The 24936-nt window shown below is 44.2% G+C and overlaps 1 protein-coding gene across 3 annotated transcripts in view; it reads left to right on the forward strand.

The window, feature by feature from the left end:
* The window catches only part of PSME4 (proteasome activator subunit 4), a 130174-nt gene that overhangs the window by 63855 nt on the left and 41383 nt on the right, over positions 1–24936 (forward strand). For all 3 annotated transcript variants that reach the window (XM_066595717.1, XM_066595718.1, XM_066595719.1), the window contains 17 exons: positions 680–802; positions 2845–2937; positions 7403–7668; positions 8760–8946; positions 10467–10556; positions 10820–10884; positions 11114–11264; positions 12628–12726; positions 13413–13482; positions 14937–15004; positions 15194–15409; positions 17137–17294; positions 17444–17539; positions 20614–20669; positions 21497–21553; positions 22218–22273; positions 23914–24012. In XM_066595717.1, the coding sequence (XP_066451814.1) occupies positions 680–802; positions 2845–2937; positions 7403–7668; positions 8760–8946; positions 10467–10556; positions 10820–10884; positions 11114–11264; positions 12628–12726; positions 13413–13482; positions 14937–15004; positions 15194–15409; positions 17137–17294; positions 17444–17539; positions 20614–20669; positions 21497–21553; positions 22218–22273; positions 23914–24012 (1950 nt within the window). The remainder of the gene's footprint in view (positions 1–679; positions 803–2844; positions 2938–7402; positions 7669–8759; positions 8947–10466; positions 10557–10819; positions 10885–11113; positions 11265–12627; positions 12727–13412; positions 13483–14936; positions 15005–15193; positions 15410–17136; positions 17295–17443; positions 17540–20613; positions 20670–21496; positions 21554–22217; positions 22274–23913; positions 24013–24936) is intronic.

The following is a 24936-nucleotide window of genomic DNA, read 5'->3' on the forward strand; positions in this document are numbered from 1 at the left end:
AAAATCGAGCAGCTGTATTAGAATTCTCCCCGCTGTCATTTCCCTCCTCTGCTTTCAAATCCCCCGCCGTCAGCGCTGTGAATGATCGAGCGCCGGTGTGATGGGCTGGCGCTCGATCCAATCACAGCGCTTCCTTTCACAGCGCTGATGGCAGGGGATTTGAAAGCCAAGCAGGGAGAGGACAGCAGGGAGAATTCTAAAGCAGCAGCTGTCATCTCCCTCCTCGGCTTTTAAATCCCCCGCCGTCAGCACTGTGAGTGATTGGCCGGCGCTCAATGAAAGGAAGAGCTGTGATTGGATCGAGCGCCGGCCAATCACAGCCGGCGCTCGATCATTCACAGCCTATCACAGCGCTGACGTCGGGGAATGACAGAACCGAGCAGAGAGGCCGGGGAGGATTCTAGCAGCTTGCCGCACTGCCACCGGGGACACAGATGCCAGCTGGGAGGTGAGTATGGAGGGTTTTTTTTTACCCAGCATATACTCAAGTATAGCTCGGCTTATACTTGAGTCAATAAGTTTAACCAGTGTTTTGTGGTAAAACTTATTGACTCGGCTTATACTTGGGTCGGCTAATACTCACGTATGTACGGTAGATTTCCTTTGTAGTTCACCATAAGTATTGTATGGAAACATTTTTAAAAGTGAGATTTGAACCTTTTTTTTTTTTGTCTTTCAGGTTTTTACCAGGGTTCTCCGTAGTTTAAATCTCCCGGTAGGAAGCAGTCAAGTGATAGTCCCAAGACAGTTAGCGAATGCTTATGACATTGGACATGCAGTAATATGGATCACTGCAATGATGGTAGGCATGACATAATTTTGTAGTGGGATGGCTTAAAAAAAGTTTGAATGTTTTTTGTTTTGTTTTTTCCCTCAAGTGTTAGCTAGTCTTGTAAAGGTAAAGTCCCTTGGTGCAAGCGTCCCAGGGTGACGTCAAATCCTGACATTTTCTTGGCAGACTGTTTTTGTGGAGGGGTTGCCATTGCCTTCCCAAAGACTTCTCCACCCCCCCCCCCCCCTCCTTCCCCCAGCAAGCTGGGTACTCATTTTATCAACCTCAGAAGGATGGAAGGCTGAGTCAACCTTGAGCCGGCTACCTGAACCACGTGGGGATTGAACCTGCAACCTTTTAGGTCATGAGCGAGAGGTTAGGACTGCATTAACATGGGCTCTCTCGAATGTGAATATACAGCAATTCCCTATTATATCCTAGTCATGTTTATGAATAGAAGACATCAGATATTGGAGTGCTAATCACATTTTCTTACATTACCTTGCAAGTCCATCAGCTTACCTACTTCAAATTTATCAAAATGACACCTGTACCATGAAAAATTTGGTGTAGTTTGTTACTTATTTGACACTTTTTTTGTTCCTCGTGCTGCATCACAGTTAGTGTCCTTTTTTTAAATGTATTTTGTGACAAAAAAAAAATTGCTCTTATCTATTGCATTTTACAACTTTTTTTAACCCCTTCCTCCTTTCCTAGGTATTTTTAAAATCTGTGGAGATAGGTGTAAATTTTTAGAGGAAATGTAATGCACGCCCTATACTTAAATTTTTTTCTCATACGTCTGTTACGATTATGGCACCTCTTGTACAAGTCGTCTCCCACATAGGCTTTCTTATAGGCTGTGGGCACCTGTGTGGTCAATTACTTTCACTTAAATGCATGTACTTTGGGCACTAGGGTTTAATAGTATGTCTTCTGCAGCTTCTACATATCACTTTAAGTAGAAACTGTAGTCTAATAGAGGTTCAGTGGGATTGGACTTATGACTTGGGGTCCTTTTTTACACGAGCCGATTTTTGGGCGCTTATGCACTTGACACAGTCGTCCGAACACAGAGTGATAGTCGTTCAATGAGCGGAGGCCGAGTTGGCCAGAGATCACTTCCGCCCATCCACTGACAGTGAACAGGCAGTCGTTTCTAGATGAACGATTGCCTGTTTCCACAGTCTGATCGTCATTTGATTGTTCTGTTTAGGCAAGCATAACAATCAGTGGTTAACGAATGAATGATCGTTTGCCATTCAGTCACTGACAGCATTTATATTTAACAAGTATCGTTCATATTCACACTATCCAGCGAGAGACTGGACAATAATCAATCTTTGTAAAAGGGCCCTTAGACTGCAGTTTTTATAGACAGTGATATGCAGAAGCTGCAGAAGGCAAACTGATAAATTCTTTATTAGCCCGTAGTGCAAAAATTGTCAGCCCAAAATACATGCATTTTTAAATTTTTTTTTAAAAAGTGAATACGCGGTTAATAGTCCACTTAAAGGTAATGACTCCAATAATAATAGGACTACATTAGGTAATTGTTTTACTTGCCTACAACCTGAATGAGATGGGGTTGACAGAACGCCCTGCATAACTATGATTATAGAGCTGATCTGGGAAAGAAGACTTGAGTAGACTATACATTCTGCCTGCCCTGATTGTGTGTCTTGGGTGTTGCATTCCTCCAAACACTCTTTTGCCCGACAGTCGTATTTTGTAAGGAGGCAAACACTCATTCATCGGCTGAATGATCATGCAAGCACAGAAATGCTCGGCTGCACATCTTCCTGTGCAGCCGATCAATGACCGTTGTGTGGGGAAAAATGATTGTGTTAACGATTGGTTGCCCCTGTACAGCAGATAATTGGAGGGAACGAGCGCTAACCGACATTGTTGGTCAGTTGTGGTTGGCATGAGTAGCTTACACGCTCATATAGAAGGACCCTTGGCCATGCAGTCTGCTACTTTTTTTGCATGTTTAGTAGTACAAGTATGAAGTTTCCTTTTTTCTTTTTTGCTGTATTGTCCCATTTATGTTACTGTCTTGTCCTATGCAGGGAGGACCGAGCAAGACTGTGCAGAAACATCTTACAGGGTTATTTAATAGCATTGCCTCCTTCTATCACCCTTCTAACAATGGGAGGTGGTTGGTAAGTACTCTGCTTACATTATCTGTGCAAAAGAAATGATCCGTCACTGCAAAGGTTTCCAGGCACATGATCCCATCAGCGTTCCTTAGTAAAAAACCTTCCTTGGAAAGGCATTCAGGAGATAAACATTTCATGGCTTTGCATCTCTGTGAGACAGCACCAAGCACCAAGTGTTCAGGCTTGGTCTTGGACTATTAACCCTTTCCAATCCAATTTGTATCCGAGGGGGCTTACTCTTTTTCTGCCGTTATACAACGGCGCTATCTGCTGGCTAAAGCCAGTACTGCATGAGGTGACATGCAGTACTTGGATAGGCTCCGACAGCAGAGAGGCTGGCAATATGCAGTAAGAGAACCCCGACGGACGTCTTCCAACATCCGAGCTGTACAGCCTTAAATCATAATGTCTTTAGACGGCAGACAGTGGATTGGAAAGGGTTAAATCGCCTCCTCTTAAGTCCTTGATCATCTTTAGTAGGAATATTATGCATCCCTTACTTCATCCTTGTATTGGATATGTACCAAGTGCTAAACAGACTACCAAGCCTTTACAAAGGAGATCATTACCTGGTTCTAGTGGACAGAATATATGAGAAGCGCATAGTCTTCAGTCTATCTATTGGCCACCCATATGCTTACGGGGAATAGAAAGGGCTATGGCAACTTATTATGATGTATAATAAAAAGGGAACATTTTAACTAATTCAACCAGTCCTTTCACTGTGTAGATAGGCATTCTGAACAATTGTATATGGCACAAATTAATCAAAAGGGAGCCCTCACAGATGGGCAGTAGAAGACCTCTTATAGGCTCTTGTTGAGTTGATTAAAGTGGCCGTCCAGTTTCGGGACATTTCTCTTCTTGGATTACCTGTTCGTGGTGTTCTCTGCCATCTGTCCGATCTGCCGCTTCAGGGTTCTGTTTTCAGCTTCCAAGATGGCCGACGCAGTCTTCAGACTATTTTATCCTCATAGTGCATTGGTAGGGTTAGACTACTAATGCACTATCCCTGCTCTCAGATTGCCAGTGCTCAGATGATCAGCACTAACCAACCGAAGAGCAGTGCACAGTGTGCATGAGGTAGGTAGATAATTACAGTGACCATCTTGGACAGCCAAAAACCGAGATTAGACGGCCGGCATAGAACAAATGCAGGTAATCTACTCCTAACCCCTCCAGTCCTAGGACAGAATTTTGTCCCGAAACCAAAGGGTTACTTTAAAGTTGGTCATAGACTAATTTTTCTAGTCTATTCATTGGTTGGTCTGATAAATGGCTGTGAAATAGTTACAGCATTGAGCTATCCTTTAGCACAGCAGCAAATCTGAAGAATTGTCCTGCCTATCTTCGACAGTGGGTGTTATTAAGCCGTAGGTTCCAGGCCAGACTAGGGTGACGACGTGTGCGACTCTTAGTAAAGTCACCCTTATGACTTCACTCTTTTACTATTTTAATATGGAAACAGTGGCAAAAGTTCCGGCTATGTTTTAGAACTTTTAGAATCGTTGCAAGGTCATTCGCAATTCTTTCCTTTAGGGAAAAGTTGACGTGACTTTTGATTTTGCCGCAGTCTTACCAGTCTTGTCACGTCGCCCCACGTAGCACTAGTCTTAGAATTGCCCGAATATTGGTTAGATCCCTTTTGATAAAAATAGATGTAATTGAGTTTGTACACAGAGTTCGCCATTCAGTAAGGCTATATAGACTTTCTATACATGCCGGGATTTCAGCGCACGGTAATTGATGTTATAAACTTGATGCCCTACTAGCAGCTCTGTTCTGATTGCAGCTGGCACCTGCGATTGCCCAAGGGCCTCAGGTATTTGGTTTTCTTCATCAGTAAATGCCACTATTACAGGTTTCCTGGGCTCTGTGCCACGGACATAGAACAGATCATTTGCAGACCTTGTGAGATCTATAGTTCCACACAAATCTCCTAGGTTTTTCCAGAGCGTATAGACAAGATGTCAGCATGGGGGGGCTGAAATGTCCTGTTTAACTTTTTAGCACCTCGACTTATTTTTAGCAGACCTCTGTCATGCGGGGAGTAAACATCAGGAGCCTTACAGATGTGGAGCCAGAAGGGAGCGTGTGACCAGGAGCTATTTATGTTCACTGGCACTGATGTAATTGTGCTCCTTGCTTAACCCCTAAAGGGCCAGACACTTTTTACGGATTTTACCCACGTCGTGGTTTTACACCTCCTTATTTTAATTTCATCAGCTATTTTTGTTGCATTTTTTTGCCTGTGACATAGTGATTTCCTGTACAAAAAAAAATAAAAAATATATATCTTAAAGAAAATATATATAGTATATTAAAGAAATATTATTTATTTATATATATATATATATATATATATATATATATATATATATATATATATATATATATATATATATATATATATATTTAAAATCTCTTTACTGATTTTTTTTTTTTTGTTAGGGCAAAAATTAAAAATTGTATATGTACGCTAAAATAAAGTACAGGAATGGATTACTCCTTCTTTTTTTTAGATGGATTGATGTATTATATGTATAGTCTCAGATTAGAGACTATACAATTTTATCTTTTTTTTTTTTTTGAACATCTATATGCCCTGTGACATCATATAAGACACCTGGGGGTCATTCACTTTGTCTTTTTTTAATTTCACAGTTTTCCACCGTAGCTGGGGTGTCCATAGGAGCCCCATTTACAGGGGAAAAACATCCCCCTGTAGTAACAGTAGTCACTAACCGAGCTGATATGGGTTTGCTAGGGCCCTGCAGTTCTACCGTGGCAGGGGGCACCCGGCAATCACATGATCGCTGGGTCGCATAGTGGAAGTGAAAGTTACACTTCACTACATAGTGCTCAATGAGCGGTATGTAGCCTGCAAGAAAGAAGCCCGAAGCAGTTAAAAACCGCCTCTCTAACATATCCTTGGCTGTGACTGATATCTGAAGACCCGACCTGCTCCTGCTACTTTGTAGGAGCTTGAACTTTAATCCCACGCAGTATTTTTACCATCGGCTGGGATTACAACCAGGACCGAGCGCCATACATTTACGGTACCTGGTCCTTAAGGGGCTAGAAAGCTACACCGATTTCCCTATTTGAATGATTTACTGATGCAATCTCCTATCCTAGGATGGAAGAATGGACTAAATGAACGTTAGCAGAAAGTAGGGGACAAATAAAGGGGCTGACTGCAGAATAAGGGTGGGTTTACATGGAGCAACTAATCGTCCAAGTAGTTTCTCAATAGTTGCTGCAGCGAGACATTTGCGTATGAACGACTATTTGTGTATTTTTATACAGCGCAATTGTTTTATTCGTTTTTTGCAATCGCTGAAGCGCAAAGTTCTTAGCTAGTTGTTGAAAGATAAAGGATTGCCAGTTTACACCAGACTATAACTAAGCATTGACTTGTTAGGTGAACTGAAATGAAGGCCTTAGAGACTAGTGAAGACATTCTCACTTATCACCTTGTTGGTGGCCATGTTCTATCGAGCAATTATTGAGGCGAGAGGCGTTCCATGTAAAGCAATCCTAAGACTAAATTGTTTGCCGGGCATTGCAGGTGGCCATATGGTAGCCTTTACGAAACGTCTTCTGCACCACCTCTAATACCACTAGAAGTGCATAGATTGACTATATATACATTGACTGTTAGAAGATTGTCTGTAAATAAATTGATAAAATGCACTAAATTTCTACACCAATTTTTTTTAAAGCAAAACATTGGTGTTAATGCATGCCAGCCATGCGGTGCCTTAAGGGAATGCATGTAACCTGCATAGTGAGCTCTGCCAAATTTGTGCTATTTGCGATTCTTAAAGGGAACCTTACACCTGCCTAAAGTACTATAAACAAATGGAGCTGTCACGTGAGGTGACAGGGAGCCGGTGAGGTATTCTTCATACTCGCCAGCCGAAAATCTGCCCCCCCCATCCAGAGTCCTGTGCTTGCACTCCCCATAGACTTGCATAAAAGAGAACCTGCATGGGACTGTGCAAAGAGTTAGATTTCCGGCCAGTGGGTCCTGCAAGAACCAGGAAGTGGGCGAGTGTGAAACATACCTCACCCGGCTCCCTGTCGCCTCCCCTAACAGCACCACAAGTTAGTTTATGGTGGTTTTGGCAGCTGACCGGTTCCCTTTAAGGCCCTTTTACACGGCATGGCTGTTGGATGCTAAAGTGCCTGACAGCCGTCCCAGTGCTTTCACACAGGAGTAACGATCACTCAGTGAACGGAGGTAAAGTGGGCCAGAGATCTCTTCCGCCCGCCCGCCTCCATTCACAATAAACAGGCAGTCATTGATAGATAAAGGACTGCCTGTTCACACGGGCCGATGCAGTAGTACACCGGCAATGATTTTTAGCTCTGTGGATGGCATTTTTTCATCATTGATGTCATTTATATGCACTTTTTGAAAACATGTTTTTTGTTGGTTTTTTTTCTTGCTTGTTTTCAACAGACAAAACTTATGAAACTGCTGCAGAGACTGCCATGCTGTGTTGTCCGAAGGCTGCACCGTGAGAGGTACAAGAAGCCGTCGTGGCTGACCCCTGTGCCTGACAGCCATAAGCTCAGTGACCAAGATGTAACCGACTTTGTGCAAAGTATAATGCAGCCCGTCCTCCTGGCCATGTTCAGTAAAACGGGCAGTCTGGAGGCGGCACAGGCCCTGCAGAATCTTGCACTGATGCGCCCGGAACTTGTAATTCCTCCAGTACTTGAAAGGTGATTTGTTAATTACACGTACCTTGTTTCTTATTTTACTTTGTTACCTGCTCGTCCCTACATAGCTTTTCTTTCTAATAGTTCTTACTAATACATCGTTCTATTTCTATATAATGCACAAGTTTGCATAACTTACATTCTATAATGGTTCCTTAAGCTTGTATCCATTATTGCCTCCAACCATGTTGTCCATGCGAGGAAAGCTCTCCGCTAGCCATAAGATTCTGACCACTGGGATATCCACTCATCACGTGAATAGGGAGTGCCAAAGGACATAGCCAAGCACTTGAACTTGGCTATCTCTGGCAGTCCCATGGAAATGAATGGAGCAGCAGTGCGCATGCATGACAAAGTGCTCCATTCAGGGAACTTGGGTACCTCTATTCTCATCCCAGTGGTTGGACCCTCACCAATCGGATGGTGGGACAAGTGGCGAGAGGTGAGTATTAGAGATGAGCGAGTATACTTACTAAGGCACATTACTCGATCAAGTAGTGCCTTGGCCGAGTATCTCCCTGCCTGGCGGGCGGGGAGCTGCGGGAAGGAACGGAGGGGAGATCTCTCTCTCCCTCTCTCCCCCGCCGCTCCCCTGTCACCCGCGCCGTCCCCCGAATCTTTAGAGAGGAGCGGAGAGATACTCGGCTAAGGCACTACTCGCTCGAGTAATGTGCCTTAGCGAGTATACTCGCTCATCTCTAGTGAGTATCAACTACTTTTTGTTATATTACACAATGGGGGGCTTTAAATATGCATTCCACATAACTTTGACAACCCCTTTTAAATAGCCTCTTATCATTATAATACTATTGCATAGGATGTAGGCCTGAACATTATTTGGGAATCAGGAGTATTATCCAGTATTGGCTATTGACTATATCCAGGAGGTACCGGATTTTCAGTGTGGTCAACACTTTGCATTATGTGGGTATCACAGAGTGAATTTCAATCATAATTATTAAGTTGTATTGTTGGACTCTGCCATTTGTCCCCGCCCGTGACTCTAGTACCCCGACACTGCATTATCATGAATACACTTGGCACCAAATATGACAAGGATGTTTTTGTTTTTCTTTTCTTTTTACTTTATGCAGAACGTATCCCGCTATGGAAACATTAACTGAGCCGCACCAGCTTACAGCAACTCTAAGTTGTGTCATTGGGGTGGCACGTAGCCTCGTCGCCGGTGGCAGGTGGTTCCCAGAAGGCCCAACGCACATGCTGCCTCTGTTGATGAGAGCGCTCCCTGGTGTGGATCCAAATGATTTTAGCAAATGCATGGTATGTAATGCAAATGTGGAACAGGGTTCAAATGAATTCAACTTATGTGGATAAATAGGTTAACCCCTTCAAGACCAGAATTTTTGTTTTTGTCCGCACCTTCCAAGAGCCATAGCTGAGAATCCACAAGCGAAGAATCTTAGCGATTCTCTGCTCAAGGGACTCAAATCACGCCGTGCCGCAATTCTCCGTGGTGAGCCTATCTGTCAGATAGGCTCACCGCAGAGAACTGTCGGTTCTCTCTCCTGCTCACTTGTGGACAGGGGCCTAATTAGTGTGATGTTTTAACAGTTCAGACTTTTACTGGTACCAAATATTTTTTTTTAGGAGTTGAACTTTAATAAACTTTTTTTTTAAATTTAATTAAAAGGCACTAGTACACTCTGCAAAAAAAAAAAAAGTTCCATTTCAGGGGGCGTGTTGGTCACCCCTAGTAGTTTTACGTGAGCCAACGACAGCTCAGCGATATGTTCAGGCCATCCTGAAGCCACATGTGTTCTTCTCATGGCGGCTTCTAAGGCCGCCTGCAGACGGGCGGAAATTCCGCAGCGGGATTTCCCGCGGAATTTCCGCCCCTGGAAGTTGCCATAGGATTGTGTTAACAAACGCAATCCTAAGCAGACGGCCACAATTTGGCCGCGCGAAATCTCGCTCTGCAAAAGAAACGCGGCATGCTCTATTTCTGTACAGGGGTCACTCACCGGCCGCCTGCCCCGCTCTGCGCATGCGCCGGCAGCCGGCACATGAAAGAGCCGGGGCCGCTGGAGCAGGTGAGTGACACGCTGCTCTCTGTAGATGCTCAGGGCTGGGCAGCCGGATCCGACCCGGCCGTCTACAGCCGGCCTAAGAGACATTTTCCATCAGGATATAACTGCGTCAGCGATGTGATGATCGGTAACACTGATTGGGGTATATGAGTCACACTCTCACTTTCCTTTTACATAAGCCAACAGTCTGTAAAGACTGCACTAGTGCTAACGTCACCGCTAAGGTCCTTGGCGCTCGTGCTGAGCATTTACACTGAAAGACTTCACCGCTAGATCACAGGGTTCTCCCTGAGTGGGGAGCGTTTACACAGAACAACCAGCCTGCGATCCAGCAATGGTTTTTATGCTGACTGAAAATCAGCTTTAAAAACCTGTATATGAAAAGTGAGCAATTTTTGCACATTTACACTGCACAATTATTGGTCAGATTTGTGTGTTTGAATGAATTTTAGCAATAATCGTCCCATGTAAATGGCCCATAAGCAGTTTTGGTGTTAAGTAAATCTGAGCTGATCAGATGACCATCTGAGGAGAAGAACTCATAGAAAGGAATCATTAACTTATACACAGATATATACACTGGAGGGCTAGCTGCATAATGAATGAAGACAAAAACTTCACCGGAGTGGCCCTTTTAGCATAAATGATTTCACCATCACTGCTGAAATCCGTCACCTTTGGGCTGATTGCTTTGTAAGATTATCTAACTAAATGGTTGTTTTGATAATATTTTTGCTTTTTATCCCTAAACAGATCACATTCCAATTTATTGCAACATTTTCCACTCTGGTGCCTTTAGTAGACTGCTCTTCAGTACTCCAAGAAAGAACTGATCTGTCAGAGGTAAGGATTCCCTATTTCTCTCCGGTTGTCATTGGAACTATGTTTCTGGTGTCTAACTATAGGTATCATCAGAAGGTGCATTACTTGGGAGTGTTCTTCAGGTATACGGGAAGAGTCATTCCCACATGCGGTTTCCTGCTATTACCCCTGACTCTAGATCAAACATTGAGTGGTGAAGGGCTCTGTTGGTCAGGAGCTGACAGGTGCTATTTAAATACTGCATTCTTCACTCTTGTCATCCTCCAACTTCTGTGTTTCTTCAGGTGGAGAGAGAGCTATGCTCAGCCAGTGCAGAGTTTGAAGACTTTGTGCTGCAGTTCATGGACAGGTGAGACGATGCTTTTTCTTAACTGTGTGTGTGTGTGTGTGTGTGTGTGTGTGTGTGTGTGTGTGTGTGTGTTTTATATATATATATATATATATATATATATATAGCGCAACTTCTCTGGTCTAAATCCACCACACATTTTAAAATATTCTCTTTTTACTATAAATAATAATCTTTATTATACATCCTTTCACATAAAATGCACTATTTTTCATTTTACTTTATTAAGGTGTTTTGCCCTGATTGAAAGCAGTGTTCTTGAACAAACGCGAGAAGAGACAGAGACTGAGAAGATGACCCATGTTGAGAGTTTGGTAGAGCTGGGCCTCTCATCAACGTTCAGTACAATCCTCACTCAGTGCTCCAAAGAGATTTTTAAGGTGGGAAATGACTTCTGTATCTCTAATTGAATTAGCTGGTCTAGTAGCTGCAGAAGCAAGGTGCTCATTAACCAAACCTAGGTGCTGACGGAACCATTCCTAATGGCCCATTTACACGGAGCAATTATTGCGCACATTTATTTCAAACTAATTCGAGCAAGAAAATAAATTATTCCCTATCCGTTTGCAGTTAGTCTTTATGCTGACTCCAATAACGATCGCTGGATGACTGGCTTCTTGTTCCATGTAAATGCTTCCCGCTCAGCACTTTACATAGAAGGTGAAACAATGAGCAAGAAGCCCACGATTCAGCATCGAAGTCTGTCTACACACTCTTCATAAGCGCCAACGATGCAGTCGTTCAGCCAACCGCCGTCCCGCGTAAAAGAACTCGAACGCTCTTTTTAGATGGAACGATTCTCGTTTGCATGAGCAAGCGAGCCAATGACGTCACCGCTAGCTCATTAGCTTTCATGCAGCATGTTTAGCCTGGAAGATTAATCGTTCACCCATTCAGCGAGAATCATTCAGCCTTTCACTTAAGGCCGCCTGCAGACGAGCGGGTCGGATCCGGCGGCGAGAATTCTCGCCGCGGGACCCGACCCGAGCGCCAGTAGAGAAGAGCGCGTACTCACCCGCGCCCGGCGGCCCCGGCTCTTTCATGTGCCGGCTGCTGGGCAGCCGGCGCATGCGCAGACCAGAGCCGGCGGCCGGGTGAGTGACGTTTCTGTGCGAGGCTCTGCGAGCCCCGCACAAAAATAGGACATGCCGCGGTTTGTTTGCCACGCAAAATTTCGCGCGGCCAAACCGCGGGCGTCTGCATAGGAGTGCGTATTGTAATGCACTCCTATGCAGGCTTTCAGTGGCGGAAATCCCGCGGGAAATACCGCCGCAGGATTTCTGCCCGTGTGCAGGCGGCCTAAGTGAATGTGAAACCTTGAACGATCAACGTTGAAAGTGAACGAGCCAACGATGATTTTTATGCCTGCATAAAAGAAACAGCGAGGGGAAAAGCGAACCATTATCAGTCACTTTCGCCCATTTTGAACAGTTTTTTGAGTGATCACTGTTCTGTCTAAAAGCACCCTAAAATTAAAGTAAGTACAATTTCCTGACAGCCCTCAAACACAACGGGCAATCTAAACAGGCAAATATCTAGTGTACAGCATGAGGATGTAAAGCGGCATAGAGCAGCAGCTCGGACGTCTGATGGAACAGATCATTGTGAAGACTACAGCAGAGTACCAAGTTAAAGTAACTTCTTTATGTGCAAAAGGTGCCAAGCTTGAAAATATTGGCTTAATCCAGGGATTCAGAGCTGATGGCTTATTCTTATAATAAATATTGGTGGTCCTTATTGCAGGTTGCCCTGGAGAAAGTTTTCAATTTTGCTGTTTCCAACATTTTTGAAACCAGAGTTTCTGGCAGAATGGTGGCAGATCTATGCCGTGCTGCAGTCAAGGTAAAGATAGTTTTTTTTTTTTGTGTGTGTTTTGCTCATCTGTATACTGTATAGCTGTTTACTGGTTATGTGTGCACCTTGTTTTGCCTACAAGGCAATTTTTAAAAATCTTTTACATTTTTTTTTTACCCCTAATGAAATAAAAAAATGGTAAAGTCAGTAAAAAAAGATATTGAAAAATAGCCCTATATGTCACAGATAGAGATGAGCGAGCGTACTCGGTTCGGGTGTTTTTGCACTCGAGCACCGCTTTTTCCGAGTAACTGACTACTCGGACGAAAAGATGCAGGGGGCGGCGTGGTGCAACCCCTCGCTCACCCCCGGCGCCCCCCGAATCTCTTCGTCCAAATAATCAGTTACTTGGAAAAAGCGGTGCTCGAGTGCAAAAACACCCAAACTGAGTACGCTCGCTCATCTCTAGTCACAGAGCAAAAAACAGCAAAAATAATTAAAATAAAGCAGTAAAACCACGACATGGGTAAAATGTGTCCCTAAAAAGTGTCTGGTCCTTTTTGGGACCAAAATATCCTGGTCCTTAAAGGGTTAAGGGCATCTCTCGTAGTTTGGCCCGGCCTCTATCTGGATGACAGGTTGGGCTGTGTATGAAGTGTTTTATACTAGTGACTCAAGAAGTATTTTGGTAGTCCATGGTTGGTAATTGTCTGTTTTTCCCTTATTCACTGCAGTGTTGCCCGGTGGATTCCTTGAAGCTGTTTCTGCCTCATTGCTGCAGTGTTATTACCCAACTCACTAGCAGTAAGTCATTAGATCACATGTGATGTCTTGTTTCTGGCTGCCATTGACTTGGTAGTACAGCAGTTCTTCAATAGTTCTTCATGAGTGTTCTCATTGGTATTGAGTCCTGCACTGGCGGTTGTGTGCTGTAGAGGAGGTTGCCACTCTGAAGAGTTGAGGCAGGGAAGGGGGGGGAGGGGGAGGTACACAAATAAGTGACTATTGCTTATCTTGTATATACTTGTAGCAATTTCTTCAGGCCTTTTATTCAGTTCACGTTTTTTTGAAAAGCCACCACAGGTGAGCACCAATATCAGTTATTTTGTATTAGTCCACTTTCATACAGGCATGTTGTCACGCACGACACTCAATGCCAATAGCCCATTTCTAGTGGGCCATTCACACCAGCGCTTTTTTTTTTTTTTGCATGTATGGGGATTGGCAGCAAGCTTGCATGTGATTGCGTACTTGAGATTCACGCTTGACGCATTGGTTCTCAGTCGTGTGATCCTGGCCTAAGTGATATTAGGAAACCTAAGTGCTTCTATGTTGATCCAGAGGAAGGGAGATGTCATTCCTTCCTGCCTCCCAAATATGGCAATCGGTATAAATCCTTGCATCAACATCACATTTCCAGAAATCTGCTACAAAGAACTTTTGTGATTCTTTTTTTTTTTTTTTTTTTTTTTTAATGATTTTCAAAAATGCATCCAGGCCTTTCTTAAACTTTCAAAATCTGTGCTAGGGTCCCTTCTCCACCGTTAGTATGCATTTGTGCCTGGAAGCTCTCAGTAACTCCTGTGAGACGCATCAGATTGCCATAGTGATGTCAGAGAGAATGGGATGACATGGCCCAATGTCCACATCAGCCCAAAATATGCAGCTACGCCTAGGAAAACAGCCTGCATAAAAAATATTCAACAGAGCGTCTGAAGAACTCCACAAGAAAAAGGCTAAAAGGAAAACTTTTTTTTTTTTAACCCTTAAAGGGGTTTTCCAATTAAATACTATTGATGACCTATCATCAGGGTAGGTCATCAATAGTTCATCGGCTGGAGTCTGTGGCTCGGGACCCCGACCGATCAGCTGAGCGGGCGCATTCTGTTAGCGCCGCAATAACACAGAGGTCAGAGCTGAAGTCTCTGTGCTGACCTCAGTCTAGTAGCCGGGGCTTGTAACTGCAGTCACGGCTCCCATTGATCTCAATGAGAGCCGTGCCTGCAGTTACAAGCGTCGGTCACTACAGAGGTCGGCGCAGAGGGTTCCGCTCCGACCTCTGTGTTGTTGCGGCGCGGACAGCATATGCCCGCTCAGCTGATCGGTCGGGATCCTGGGCGACGGATCCCAGCCGATCAACTATTGATCACCTATCCTGATGATGGGTCATCAATAGTATTTAACTGGAAAGAAGTGGATAGATTTATCTGATCTGGACAATGAGGTTTCAATCTTGCTTGTATGTTACTTCTCCATAGATGAAGATGTCCTCCATGAGGAAGAGTTAGATAAAGAACTGCTCTGGAACCTACAGCTCCTTTCCGAGGTAATCGATACATTTCGCATTTTACCTTTTACATTTTTACTAACCCACTTTTCCGAGACCTCGAGTAGGACGGTACACGGCGTATGCGGATCATTGGGTTTGCTCTGCGCTTTACATCCAGAATCCCTGAACGGATTCCCATGTTTTTATGTTGCAGGCTCTTATACCTCTTTTATTGGTGTTTGTTAGATAACCAGAGTGGACGGGGAAAAGTTACTTCCCTACAAAGATCAGCTTGTGAAGATTCTCCAGCAGACCTTACACTTCACTTGTAAACAGGGTTATACTTTGTCTTGTAACCTGCTTCACCACCTCTTGAGATCCAGCACGCTCATCTACCCCACCGAATACTGCAGTGTACCTGGTGGATTTACCAAGCCGCTTTCTGAATATTTCCCAATTAAGGCAAGTATTTCCAGCTTTTAGGATATTCTACAAAAACACAGTGACTTATTTTTGTATGTCATGTGTACATGACTGAAGGGGCGGCCTTCTTGCCTGAGCTGCTTTTAACAGCATTTTAGTAAGATGCTTTACAGCACATTGGACAAGAGAAGGGGACCCATTGACTTCTATGGGAGGCTACTCTAGGCATGTTCTGAGGTCATTTTGCAGGGAGGAGGAGTAGATAGTCACATATATCTACATATAGGTGTTACCTCTCAGTCAGTGTAATCCTGCCTGTGATGTTAGTGAGATGACTGCTTCAAGAGGTATCGGTCTGTTATTGGGCTCTTAGTGTCGACCCTCGTCCAACATTAAGATTGCATAGTTCCCATTTCGGGCGAGAGCCAACACGTCTCTTCCATTATGCAGGACAGAGCTCCGATGTCAGAGGCTGTTCTGCATATGTATGCTACAGTATAAAGGGCAGCGCTATCCTACATAGTGTTAGAAACATGTGTCTGCCCTCGTCCAAACTCGGAGCCTTGCAGGGAAATCTTAATGTCGGACAAGGGCCGACGCTGGATTTGAAAAGGTTCATTTAAAAAAAACAAAACGAACTGCTTATCAAATCATCATGATGGATTATTTTTATGTGTTTCTGTTGAGTAATTCCAAGGAATCCACCATGCACTTTCCCACCCTAAAATAAATAAGAGCTGTGGGGTGTGCTGGTGGCAGGGAAATTGGATTGGAATGAGTTAACACAAAAAACAGTATAAATAACATAATTTTATTCTCCTGGTAGATATGATTACGACTGTACTATATTGTGTAAAAGTAAGAAAAAACAATAAAAACACATTCATATTTGTCTCTGCAGTCCAAGACTCACAGCGCTTTAATTTTTCCATCCATAGACCCGTGAGAGGGCTTGTTTTTTTTGCTGGTTTTGTAGTTTTCATTATTGCAGCTTTAGAGTACATATAACTTTTTTGATTGATTTTAATTTTTATTTTTTTAGGGTGGTAAGATTAACAGGGAGAAACCCGCAGTTTGGGTGTTTTGCTATATTTTACCCCATTCGCTGTGCAGAAAAGCGAAGATCATTTTCTAACTCAGGTCTTTACAGATACAGCAATACCAAATATGTGTAGTTCCTTTATTTATTTCACCAAGGGGGAAATGCTTGAGATCCGTGTCAATGACATGGGATTCCTATGGCATCAGGAGGGATATCAGCCTGTCTGTAAAGTAGGTGAAGCGAGACCAGATTGGTCAGTCCAGGTGGATCAGAGCTCCTCAAATTTCTTTGCTGCTCCCAGTTCATATTTGTTAATTTTTAGCCATAATCTGGTAATTAAGACACAAACTTGACTGTCATTTGACAACAGGGCACCTTTGTCTGTCTCAGACTGGACCGCTGCAAAAGGGCAGCATCCTAAAATAAGGCCCCCGAATGACTGCAGTATAATGGCGTATTGGAGACCATAAGGGAGGGCTTAGAGTCAACTCTTTACATCTCTACCAAATAAAGCCAACGTGAACGTAATTGGCATAAAACACTGCAGTCCATTTGTGCTAGCTGCCGGTAGGAATCTCCGCACCCAGAACCCCCAACAATTGCAACTTCTTATGTTTTCTAGAAATGAAATATGTAATCTTATTATTGCAACATTCTTTCCACTATTGACATTACAAATGTTTTCTATCGCTCCATGTAATTCAGTTTATTCTTGACTCCTAAGGATTGGGGCAAGGCTGGAGACCTCTGGAGTCTCAACATCAAGTGGCACGTTCCATCAGCAGAGGAGATCGAATTCGCTTACTACCTGCTGGACAACTTTTTACGCCCAGAATTGGAAAAACTCAATTGTTACGGAAGTGGAGAGCTTGAGATGTCAAGGTATATTAATAATCAGACTTTTTTTTTGTTTAAGACGTGTTTTTACTGTAGACTCCTATTCCCATGTAGATACATGTATATTAAGCAAAGTTACATGTGTAATCTGCAAATGAAAGGAATATTAATTGTTTGCATTGTGTCTTTGGAAGGGATGATGTTCAGCAGTGTCTCACCATTGTACATAACTGTCTTACTGGCTCAGGGAACCTTCTTCCTCCTCTGAAAGGGGAGAGAGTATCTCATCTGTAAGTATGTCACTATGTTCTTTGTAATATTTTTTATAACTAAGTATTACCTTCTCAGTTGTACATTTAACCACAGACACGAGATAATCGTCAAAAGAATTCTGCCTGTCTCTTTATAAAAATTGTCATGTTGGATTTTTTTTCAGCCGTTAGGTAGGCACTTGTAGTCACAAATGGTTGTGAGTGGCTGCTATGTGGTCTGTCTTTAATGGGACACTCAATTCTTTTCAAATAACTAATTTCTCATGTGTCCTTGGAAGACACAGCAGACCTTGGGGTATAGCTGCTGTCGCTAGGAGGCGGACACTAAGCACAAAGTTAGTCCCTCCCATCGGCTATACCCCTCCTGCAGACACTGAGCTAAATCCGTTTTAGCTTACTGTCAGTAGGAGGCAGACCTTCCTGCCCTGCAGGTTGTTTCTGATTTCTAGATTTTTTTTTTTTTCCTTTTCCCTCTGGGTGGGAATCGGGGATGATCTAACGTCCCAGATTTGTACCTTGTGCTCTTTGAATGACGTTTATTCAGGCTTCTTTCTTCGACAACGATAGAAGACGATTCTGGAAAAAAAAAAAAAAACCTTCTATACAATCGTCTGGTCAATGAATGCCTTCTCTTGTTACACTGTGGCACTAAACATTCAACAGTCCGGACTTGCGTCTCTCAATCACTACCACAAAGAGGAGTGATTGCGTGTTCTTTTCTTCATTACGAACAAGCCTATGCATTTTGGCAGCATCAGGCAGGTCCTCTACTTTGTACTCAGACATAAAAATGTAAATTACCCCTTCCTTCTCTTAAGCAAGGCCGGTGTTAAAGCATTTAATTGTACTGTACTCCTAACCCTTCTCGGCACACGGGTAGATGTCATTCCTGCATATTGACGTGAGCGTGGGAACTACTTACCCGGGTTCTACATGACTGTAGTCGTTACCATAGTTTGCCCTTTATTTTCTGCTTGGTAAAGCTATCGGGGTGGTAGTTGTACACGTGTTGATGTGCTGGGGTTCCCATCTGGACTAGTTTGGGCATTCCAACATTTTGATACGTCAGCACCAAAGTTAGAGCTGTGCGGAGTGGGTTCAGTGGCTAACCCTCGTACACTTAACTTAGCCCTTTCCAAACTTATTCTAGCTGTATACAAGTGTCGCCCCTCTTCCCACCCCACTTACTTCCACTTGATGGACAGATACTTGAACATACTGTCTTTAGTATGTCCATATTTAATTTCAGCAGTATATACCTTCCAAGACCTTGTGATGCTCCCAAGCTAATCGTTCTCCATGCGTCTATTTTCCTTGACAAGGGAGTTCCAACGTTTTCCCTTTGAACCCTCAAGGACAGATTCGTTGAGAATCCTTCCTTAATTTCTTTACCCATCTACTAGTAGTTTATTCTTTGCTCTGGTTCAATGCCACATATGCCCTATCAAGGCAATCAAGCCATACTGCAGCAGCTTATGTTCCATACCAAAGCTCTCCTGCCTTCTCATCTCCGTGAGAATCGATCTGTTCTGTTGATGGATTCTTTTCACCTTGGGAAGTCAACATAGAAGGGCATATTCAACCATAATCTTGCTAGCCCTTTTCCACTACCAAAGAAGGGATAACCATCTGTTTCTCATTCCTTTCCCGGCTTGTTCTTCTTCCTTCTTGAAGGTCGCGTTCCATCTCCCCCTTCAGTTTCTGCATGTATGCTATGCAGCTGCAGCTCAGACTGTACCTTATGTACCTTCTGCTAGACTACATTGTCTCATTCCAGTCCAGGACACTTTTGGAATTCACCAGCACAGAGCAATATGTCACCTCTCCCTTCTGAAGATGTTCCATCTTCTGATATCTCTGAAAAGTTGGGATACCACCTTTCCTTAGGCCTCATGTCCACGGGGAAAATCAGATCCGCTGCAGATTCTCCATGTAGAATCTGCAGCGGGTCCCTCCTGCCCCGCGGACATGGGTGCTTAAAATAGGAATTTAAAAGCATTTACCTTTCCGTAGCGGGCGGGGACGCTCAGCTGTTCCTCACGGCCGGATCTTCATTTTCGGCCGGCGGATGAATTCCTGACGCCAGCGGCACGTCGCCGGCACGTCGTCGACGTGCCGCGCGCATGCGCCGGGCACATCCGCCGAGCCGAAGCAAGGAAGATGCGGCCGTGAGGAAGAGGAGACCTTCCCGGTCCGCTACGGATGGTAAATACTTTAAATTCCTATTTTAGGTCTCCCGCGGATCCGGACAGCTTCCATAGGCTTCAATAGAAGCCCGCGGGAGCCGTCCCCGCGGGAGACCCGCACGAAAATGGAGCATGGTCCGGATTTTTCCATGCTCCATTTTTTTTTAAATCCCTTTTATTGACGATCCGCGGGTATTTATCTACCCGCGGGTGGTCAATGCATCCCTATGGGATGCGGATCCGCATGCGGGAGATCCGCTGCGGATCTTAAATCATATTTTGCCCGTGGACATGAGCCCTTATAGTTGCCATTCTACTAGACTCATAGCCATTTCCTACAATTTGGCAATCCTTTGGCCATCTTAGCGAAAAGATTTCTTCTCTGTCTTTACGCTTTTTCTAAATTGCGGTCAAGCAAACAAACGTGCGATCATGTGAAAAAAAACCCGATCGTTTACTAGTTCTCTCACCTCTGCATTGCCACCTTTTATGTACCGCTGATTGGTCACGAGCGCTGGCAGGAATGTCTGCTGCTCCCCCGCCTCCACCAGTCAGATTCTTCCCTTCCTCGGCCCGTACACGAGAGCCGCTGTTGCAAAGCTCCGGTGTTTCAGAGCTCTGCTGCCCCTTCGCCCGGTTCTATCCCCTGCACTTTCTCTGGATGTGTTCACAATATTTTTTCCCTATTTTCCGCCTCTGAAACGTGAGCGAAAAATCCAGTAGCCTAAGATGCAATTGATAATATTTCATTTGTCATTCCCTTAAGAGATATAAATGGGGAAATACTCCTATACTGCTGACATATACAAAAATGAGATGAAAACCGATACAGCTCTGCTACATCAATACATTAACTTTAGTTACAAATGATTCATGTATACTAAAACATTACATTCCGTTTTTCAGGGTAACAAGCTTGGTGTCTTTAGATGAGACTAAACTTTTTACCGGTATCGACCATGGTGAGTTCAGTTCTGCATGGCCGTCTTTACTATATAAATGGACGGTAATTCTATAAATGGCGTAAAGATGGAAAGTCTATTTTTGCCTGTTTTCAAAACATTCTGCAAGTATGAATGGGACTTAAGTTGAGCATCTACCGTTTAGCTCTTTATTTTATGTCCAATGCATATAGAAACGGCAGATCTCAATAGGATATCCCTCAGTGTTGCCGGACTGACAGTTTCGTTGTCATCTCTTATCTCTCAAACATTTTTATCAGCTAATTTATGACCACCGCAAAAATAAACTTTGTTACGGTCCTAAATTATCTGACACGGCACGGAGCGAGAGCAGCGGGAAACTAAGCCGTCAATTCTATTTCATGGACATATCTGCTATTGAGACTCAGTCTGCAGTTTCTATATACAGTAGTATGTAGAAGCTGCAGATGGTACAAAGCTTTTAATTACACCATATTGCAAAATTGTCACTCCAAATTTCATGCATTTAAGTGAAAAAATTGCCCCCACTTCCCAGAGGTCCATAAACTTCAAGGGAGAAAATATTGCCTGCAACCACCACTAGGGGGAGCTTATTGCACATAGTTTTACTATGGAGCTTAATGTATGATTCTGTACAGGCAGCCTGCTCCACCTAGTGGTGATTACAGGCAGACAAAATCTTGCAGTGGATTTGTAGCGCTGTATCAGCAGAGAATTCTTGACCTATTTAGATTTAAAAGATAAAAAGTAAAGAATTTGCAAATTCACTAAAATCTAGCCAAACTTTAACTGCTGTTGATAAAATACTTTTAGGCGCTTTAATATATTTTTTTTCTTATTTTTAGATTATTCTAGGGAAAACTACAGAGAATCCATTGCAAAAACACTCAGGAAACTCTTGCGTAAGTATGTGGAAATAACATGGCTGCCTGTTTTTACAACTAAAGCAGCAAGAAATGTCATAAACGTGATGACGTACTGAGTTTCCTCGTTCTACTTTAGGAGGGCCTGTATTTGCCGTACAGATGCTTTAAAAGCGTATTCCCAGACTTAAAATTGATCACCTATGCACGGAAGCGGTGGCCAAGCATGTGGGCTGACGATCATTTCAAACACTAGAACCGCTGATGATAGCCACCCCCTTCAAACAGGAGAAATGGGACACCCTTTGTTGCGAACATTTGGGGTTCTAGTGGTTGGATCCCCTCGATCAGACACTTCTCTTGTGGATAGATGACAAATTTTAAGTCTGGGATTACTCCGTTATGTTACTAAATACCCTTATGTAGAATACCCATTAGCTGACCCTTTTACACAAGCCGCCGGGTAGCTGACCACTCCAGTCCCGGAATGACTGCAGCATTTAAGTGTTTTGTAAGCCATAATGTTGTGCCAGATTGCCGTATAACCGTGTCTGGCAGACTCCAGTTATAATGGGGTCGTTTACACTTTCCATCAAGGATGGCAACAATAGCGCTGCGTGCTAACTGAATGCTTGTTGGAAAGCCCCAACGCATATGTGATCAGAGCCTTAACCTCAATTTTATGTTTCCTTTCCAATGACAGACTACATTCTTGACAACTCAGAAGATGATACCAAGTCTTTATTTCTGATAATAAAGGTACGTTTTACTTGTTTGCACTTGGCTTTCTATTGATCTCAGTAGGAGATGAATAATAAAAAGTCCCCTAGTAGTGGTGAAGGAAATAAACTTACCATATTGCTTAAGGGCCCATTCACACGGCAGGTCCTGTGCTGTCTGTGTGTCCCGGGGTTCATGGAGAACGGACAGCACGCGGACGGATGTCAATGTGCTGCGATGTGGGTCGCACGCATGCCGCACTTACCGCTGTGCGACTCCAGCCTTGGAGGGAGTCTGTCAGCAACTTTGCCCGTGCAGATCTGCTGACAGCCGGAGCTCCATACAGACATACCTGTTTGATGTCAGTATGTGCCGTGCTAATTAAATGGACTTTTATTCCATGCTTCTTGTTGGCACAAGTGCTTTTGGATTGGGGCTTCCTCCTCCCGTGCTTTCCATCTCCTGTGAGCTGTGGGGCAGCTCTGATTGATGGCAGCAGCGCCCATCCAAGAGACGGCTGCATCAGTTGCTCCGCAGCTCAATCAACATAGGAGAGCAACGGAGGCCAACTGTCAGAGCAATTGTGACAGCGAGATGCAGGGTATAGAAGGTTTGGGTCTTTTTTTGCGCTGCATATGCAAACATTAGCTCTTACATGGAACGGTCAGCAGTTTTCCATCGGCAAAATGCGGACAAACTAACTTTGGAGGGGTCATCATGGGTCAGAAAAACATGGCTGCTTTCCTCCAAACACAGCGCCACCCGTGTCAGTGGATTGGGTCCTTGTCAAATGCTCACGATCAATGCATGATGCTGTGACGCTGTAAGGAACCGTTGTATGGATGCATACATATTTAAGTACCAGTCAGAGGAATTCCAAAATCCCTGTAAAATAATCTGTCCAGCCTGCTGTATAGTAGATTGGTTCATCGTGGCTTCACATAGGATATTTAATGAGGTACAGTAGATTCTGTGTATTTATGGGTCATATATTAGGTATGGCACCATTACTCTATTAGTGCATATAAGGTCTTTTTATACTTTAACTACCCTATAATTCCATAGTGAAGCAGCTCTCACATAATGGATCACTTAAAGGGGTTGTCCCGCGCCGAAACGGGTTTTTTTTTTTTCAACCCCCCCCCCCCCCCCCCCCCCCCCGTTCGGCGCGAGACAACCCCGATGCAGGGACGTACAGAAAGCTTACCGGAGCGCTTACCTTAATCCCCGCGCTCCGGTGACTTCTATACTTACCTGTGAAGATGGCCGTCGGGATCCTCTGCCTCCGTGGACCGCAGCTCTTCTGTGCGGTCCATTGCCGATTCCAGCCTCCTGATTGGCTGGAATCGGCACGTGACGGGGCGGAGCTACACGGAGCCCCATAGAGAACAGGAGAAGACCTGGACTGCGCAAGCGCGGCTAATTTGGCCATCGGATGGCGAAAATTAGTCGGCACCATGGAGACGAGGACGCCAGCAACGGAGCAGGTAAGTAAAAAACTTTTTATAACTTCTGTATGGCTCATAATTAATGCACAATGTACATTACAAAGTGCATTAATATGGCCATACAGAAGTGTACAGACCCACTTGCTGCCGCGGGACAACCCCTTTAATATTATCCACACTATTGCCTAATGCATCATATGCTATATGCTCAGCCAGCTCTGTCTTTTTCAGATCATCAGTGACCTCCTGCAGTTCCAGGGATCCCACAAGCATAAGTTCGACTCAAGATGGAAGAGTTTTACTCTAGTCAAAAAGTCAATGGAAAATCGGGTCAGTCATGCACTAGAATGTATTGACCTAGAATTTCTGTGCGTCTTAGGGGGGTCTTCCATGTGCATCCTGACAATGATGCACACAACAATAGTGATCAGACATACTGTATGCAAACATTTAGGCCTCATGTCCACGGGGTTAAAATCCACAGCGTTTCTCCCACACGCGGATCCGCGCCCCATAGGGATGCATTGGACACTTGCAGGTGGTTAAATATCTGCGGATGTTATTTTTCCCTGCAGGCGCGGATCCGCGTGCGGTAAAAAATCCGGACATGCTCCATTTTCGTGCGGGTCTCCCGCGGGGACGGCTCCGCAGGCTTCTATTGAAGCCTATGGAAGCCGTCCAGATCCGCAAGAGACCCCTACCAGAATTAAAACTTACCTGCTTCAGACGATGCGGACTTCCCTTCTTCGCGGCCGGATCTTCTCTCCTCAGCCCGGTGGATGTGCACGGCACGCTGCCAGCGTGGCGAGCTCATCCGCCAGGCCGAAGAAAGAAGATCCGGCCGCGAAGGAAGGAAGATCCACATCGTCCGGAGCAGGTGAGTTTATTCTGATTTTTAGGCCTCATGTCCGCGGGGCAGGAGAGACCTGCTACGGATTCTACATGCAGAAGACTGCGACTTGCACTGCGACTCCATTGAGAATAATGGCAGTGCAATGCCGCAGTGCTACACAGCAGAACAATAAAATGTTTGACTGCAAATGTGTACCTACTCCTTTTAAGCCCTTGATTCAGTGTGATCACTTGATACAATACACTAAACTATGCCTTAATGACCTCTCATCGCTTCTGTCCAGGATGAGGATTGTGAATTTTCTCTAGATTAAACTAATTCTTCATCTAGTTTTAATGTTAGATTTCCTGGTTTCTGCTCTTATTTTCTGGGACACAGAACTGTAAAACACTTGTATAGAT

Source organism: Eleutherodactylus coqui, chromosome 3 (assembly GCF_035609145.1).
Source record: "Eleutherodactylus coqui strain aEleCoq1 chromosome 3, aEleCoq1.hap1, whole genome shotgun sequence".
NCBI lineage: Eukaryota > Metazoa > Chordata > Amphibia > Anura > Eleutherodactylidae > Eleutherodactylus > Eleutherodactylus coqui.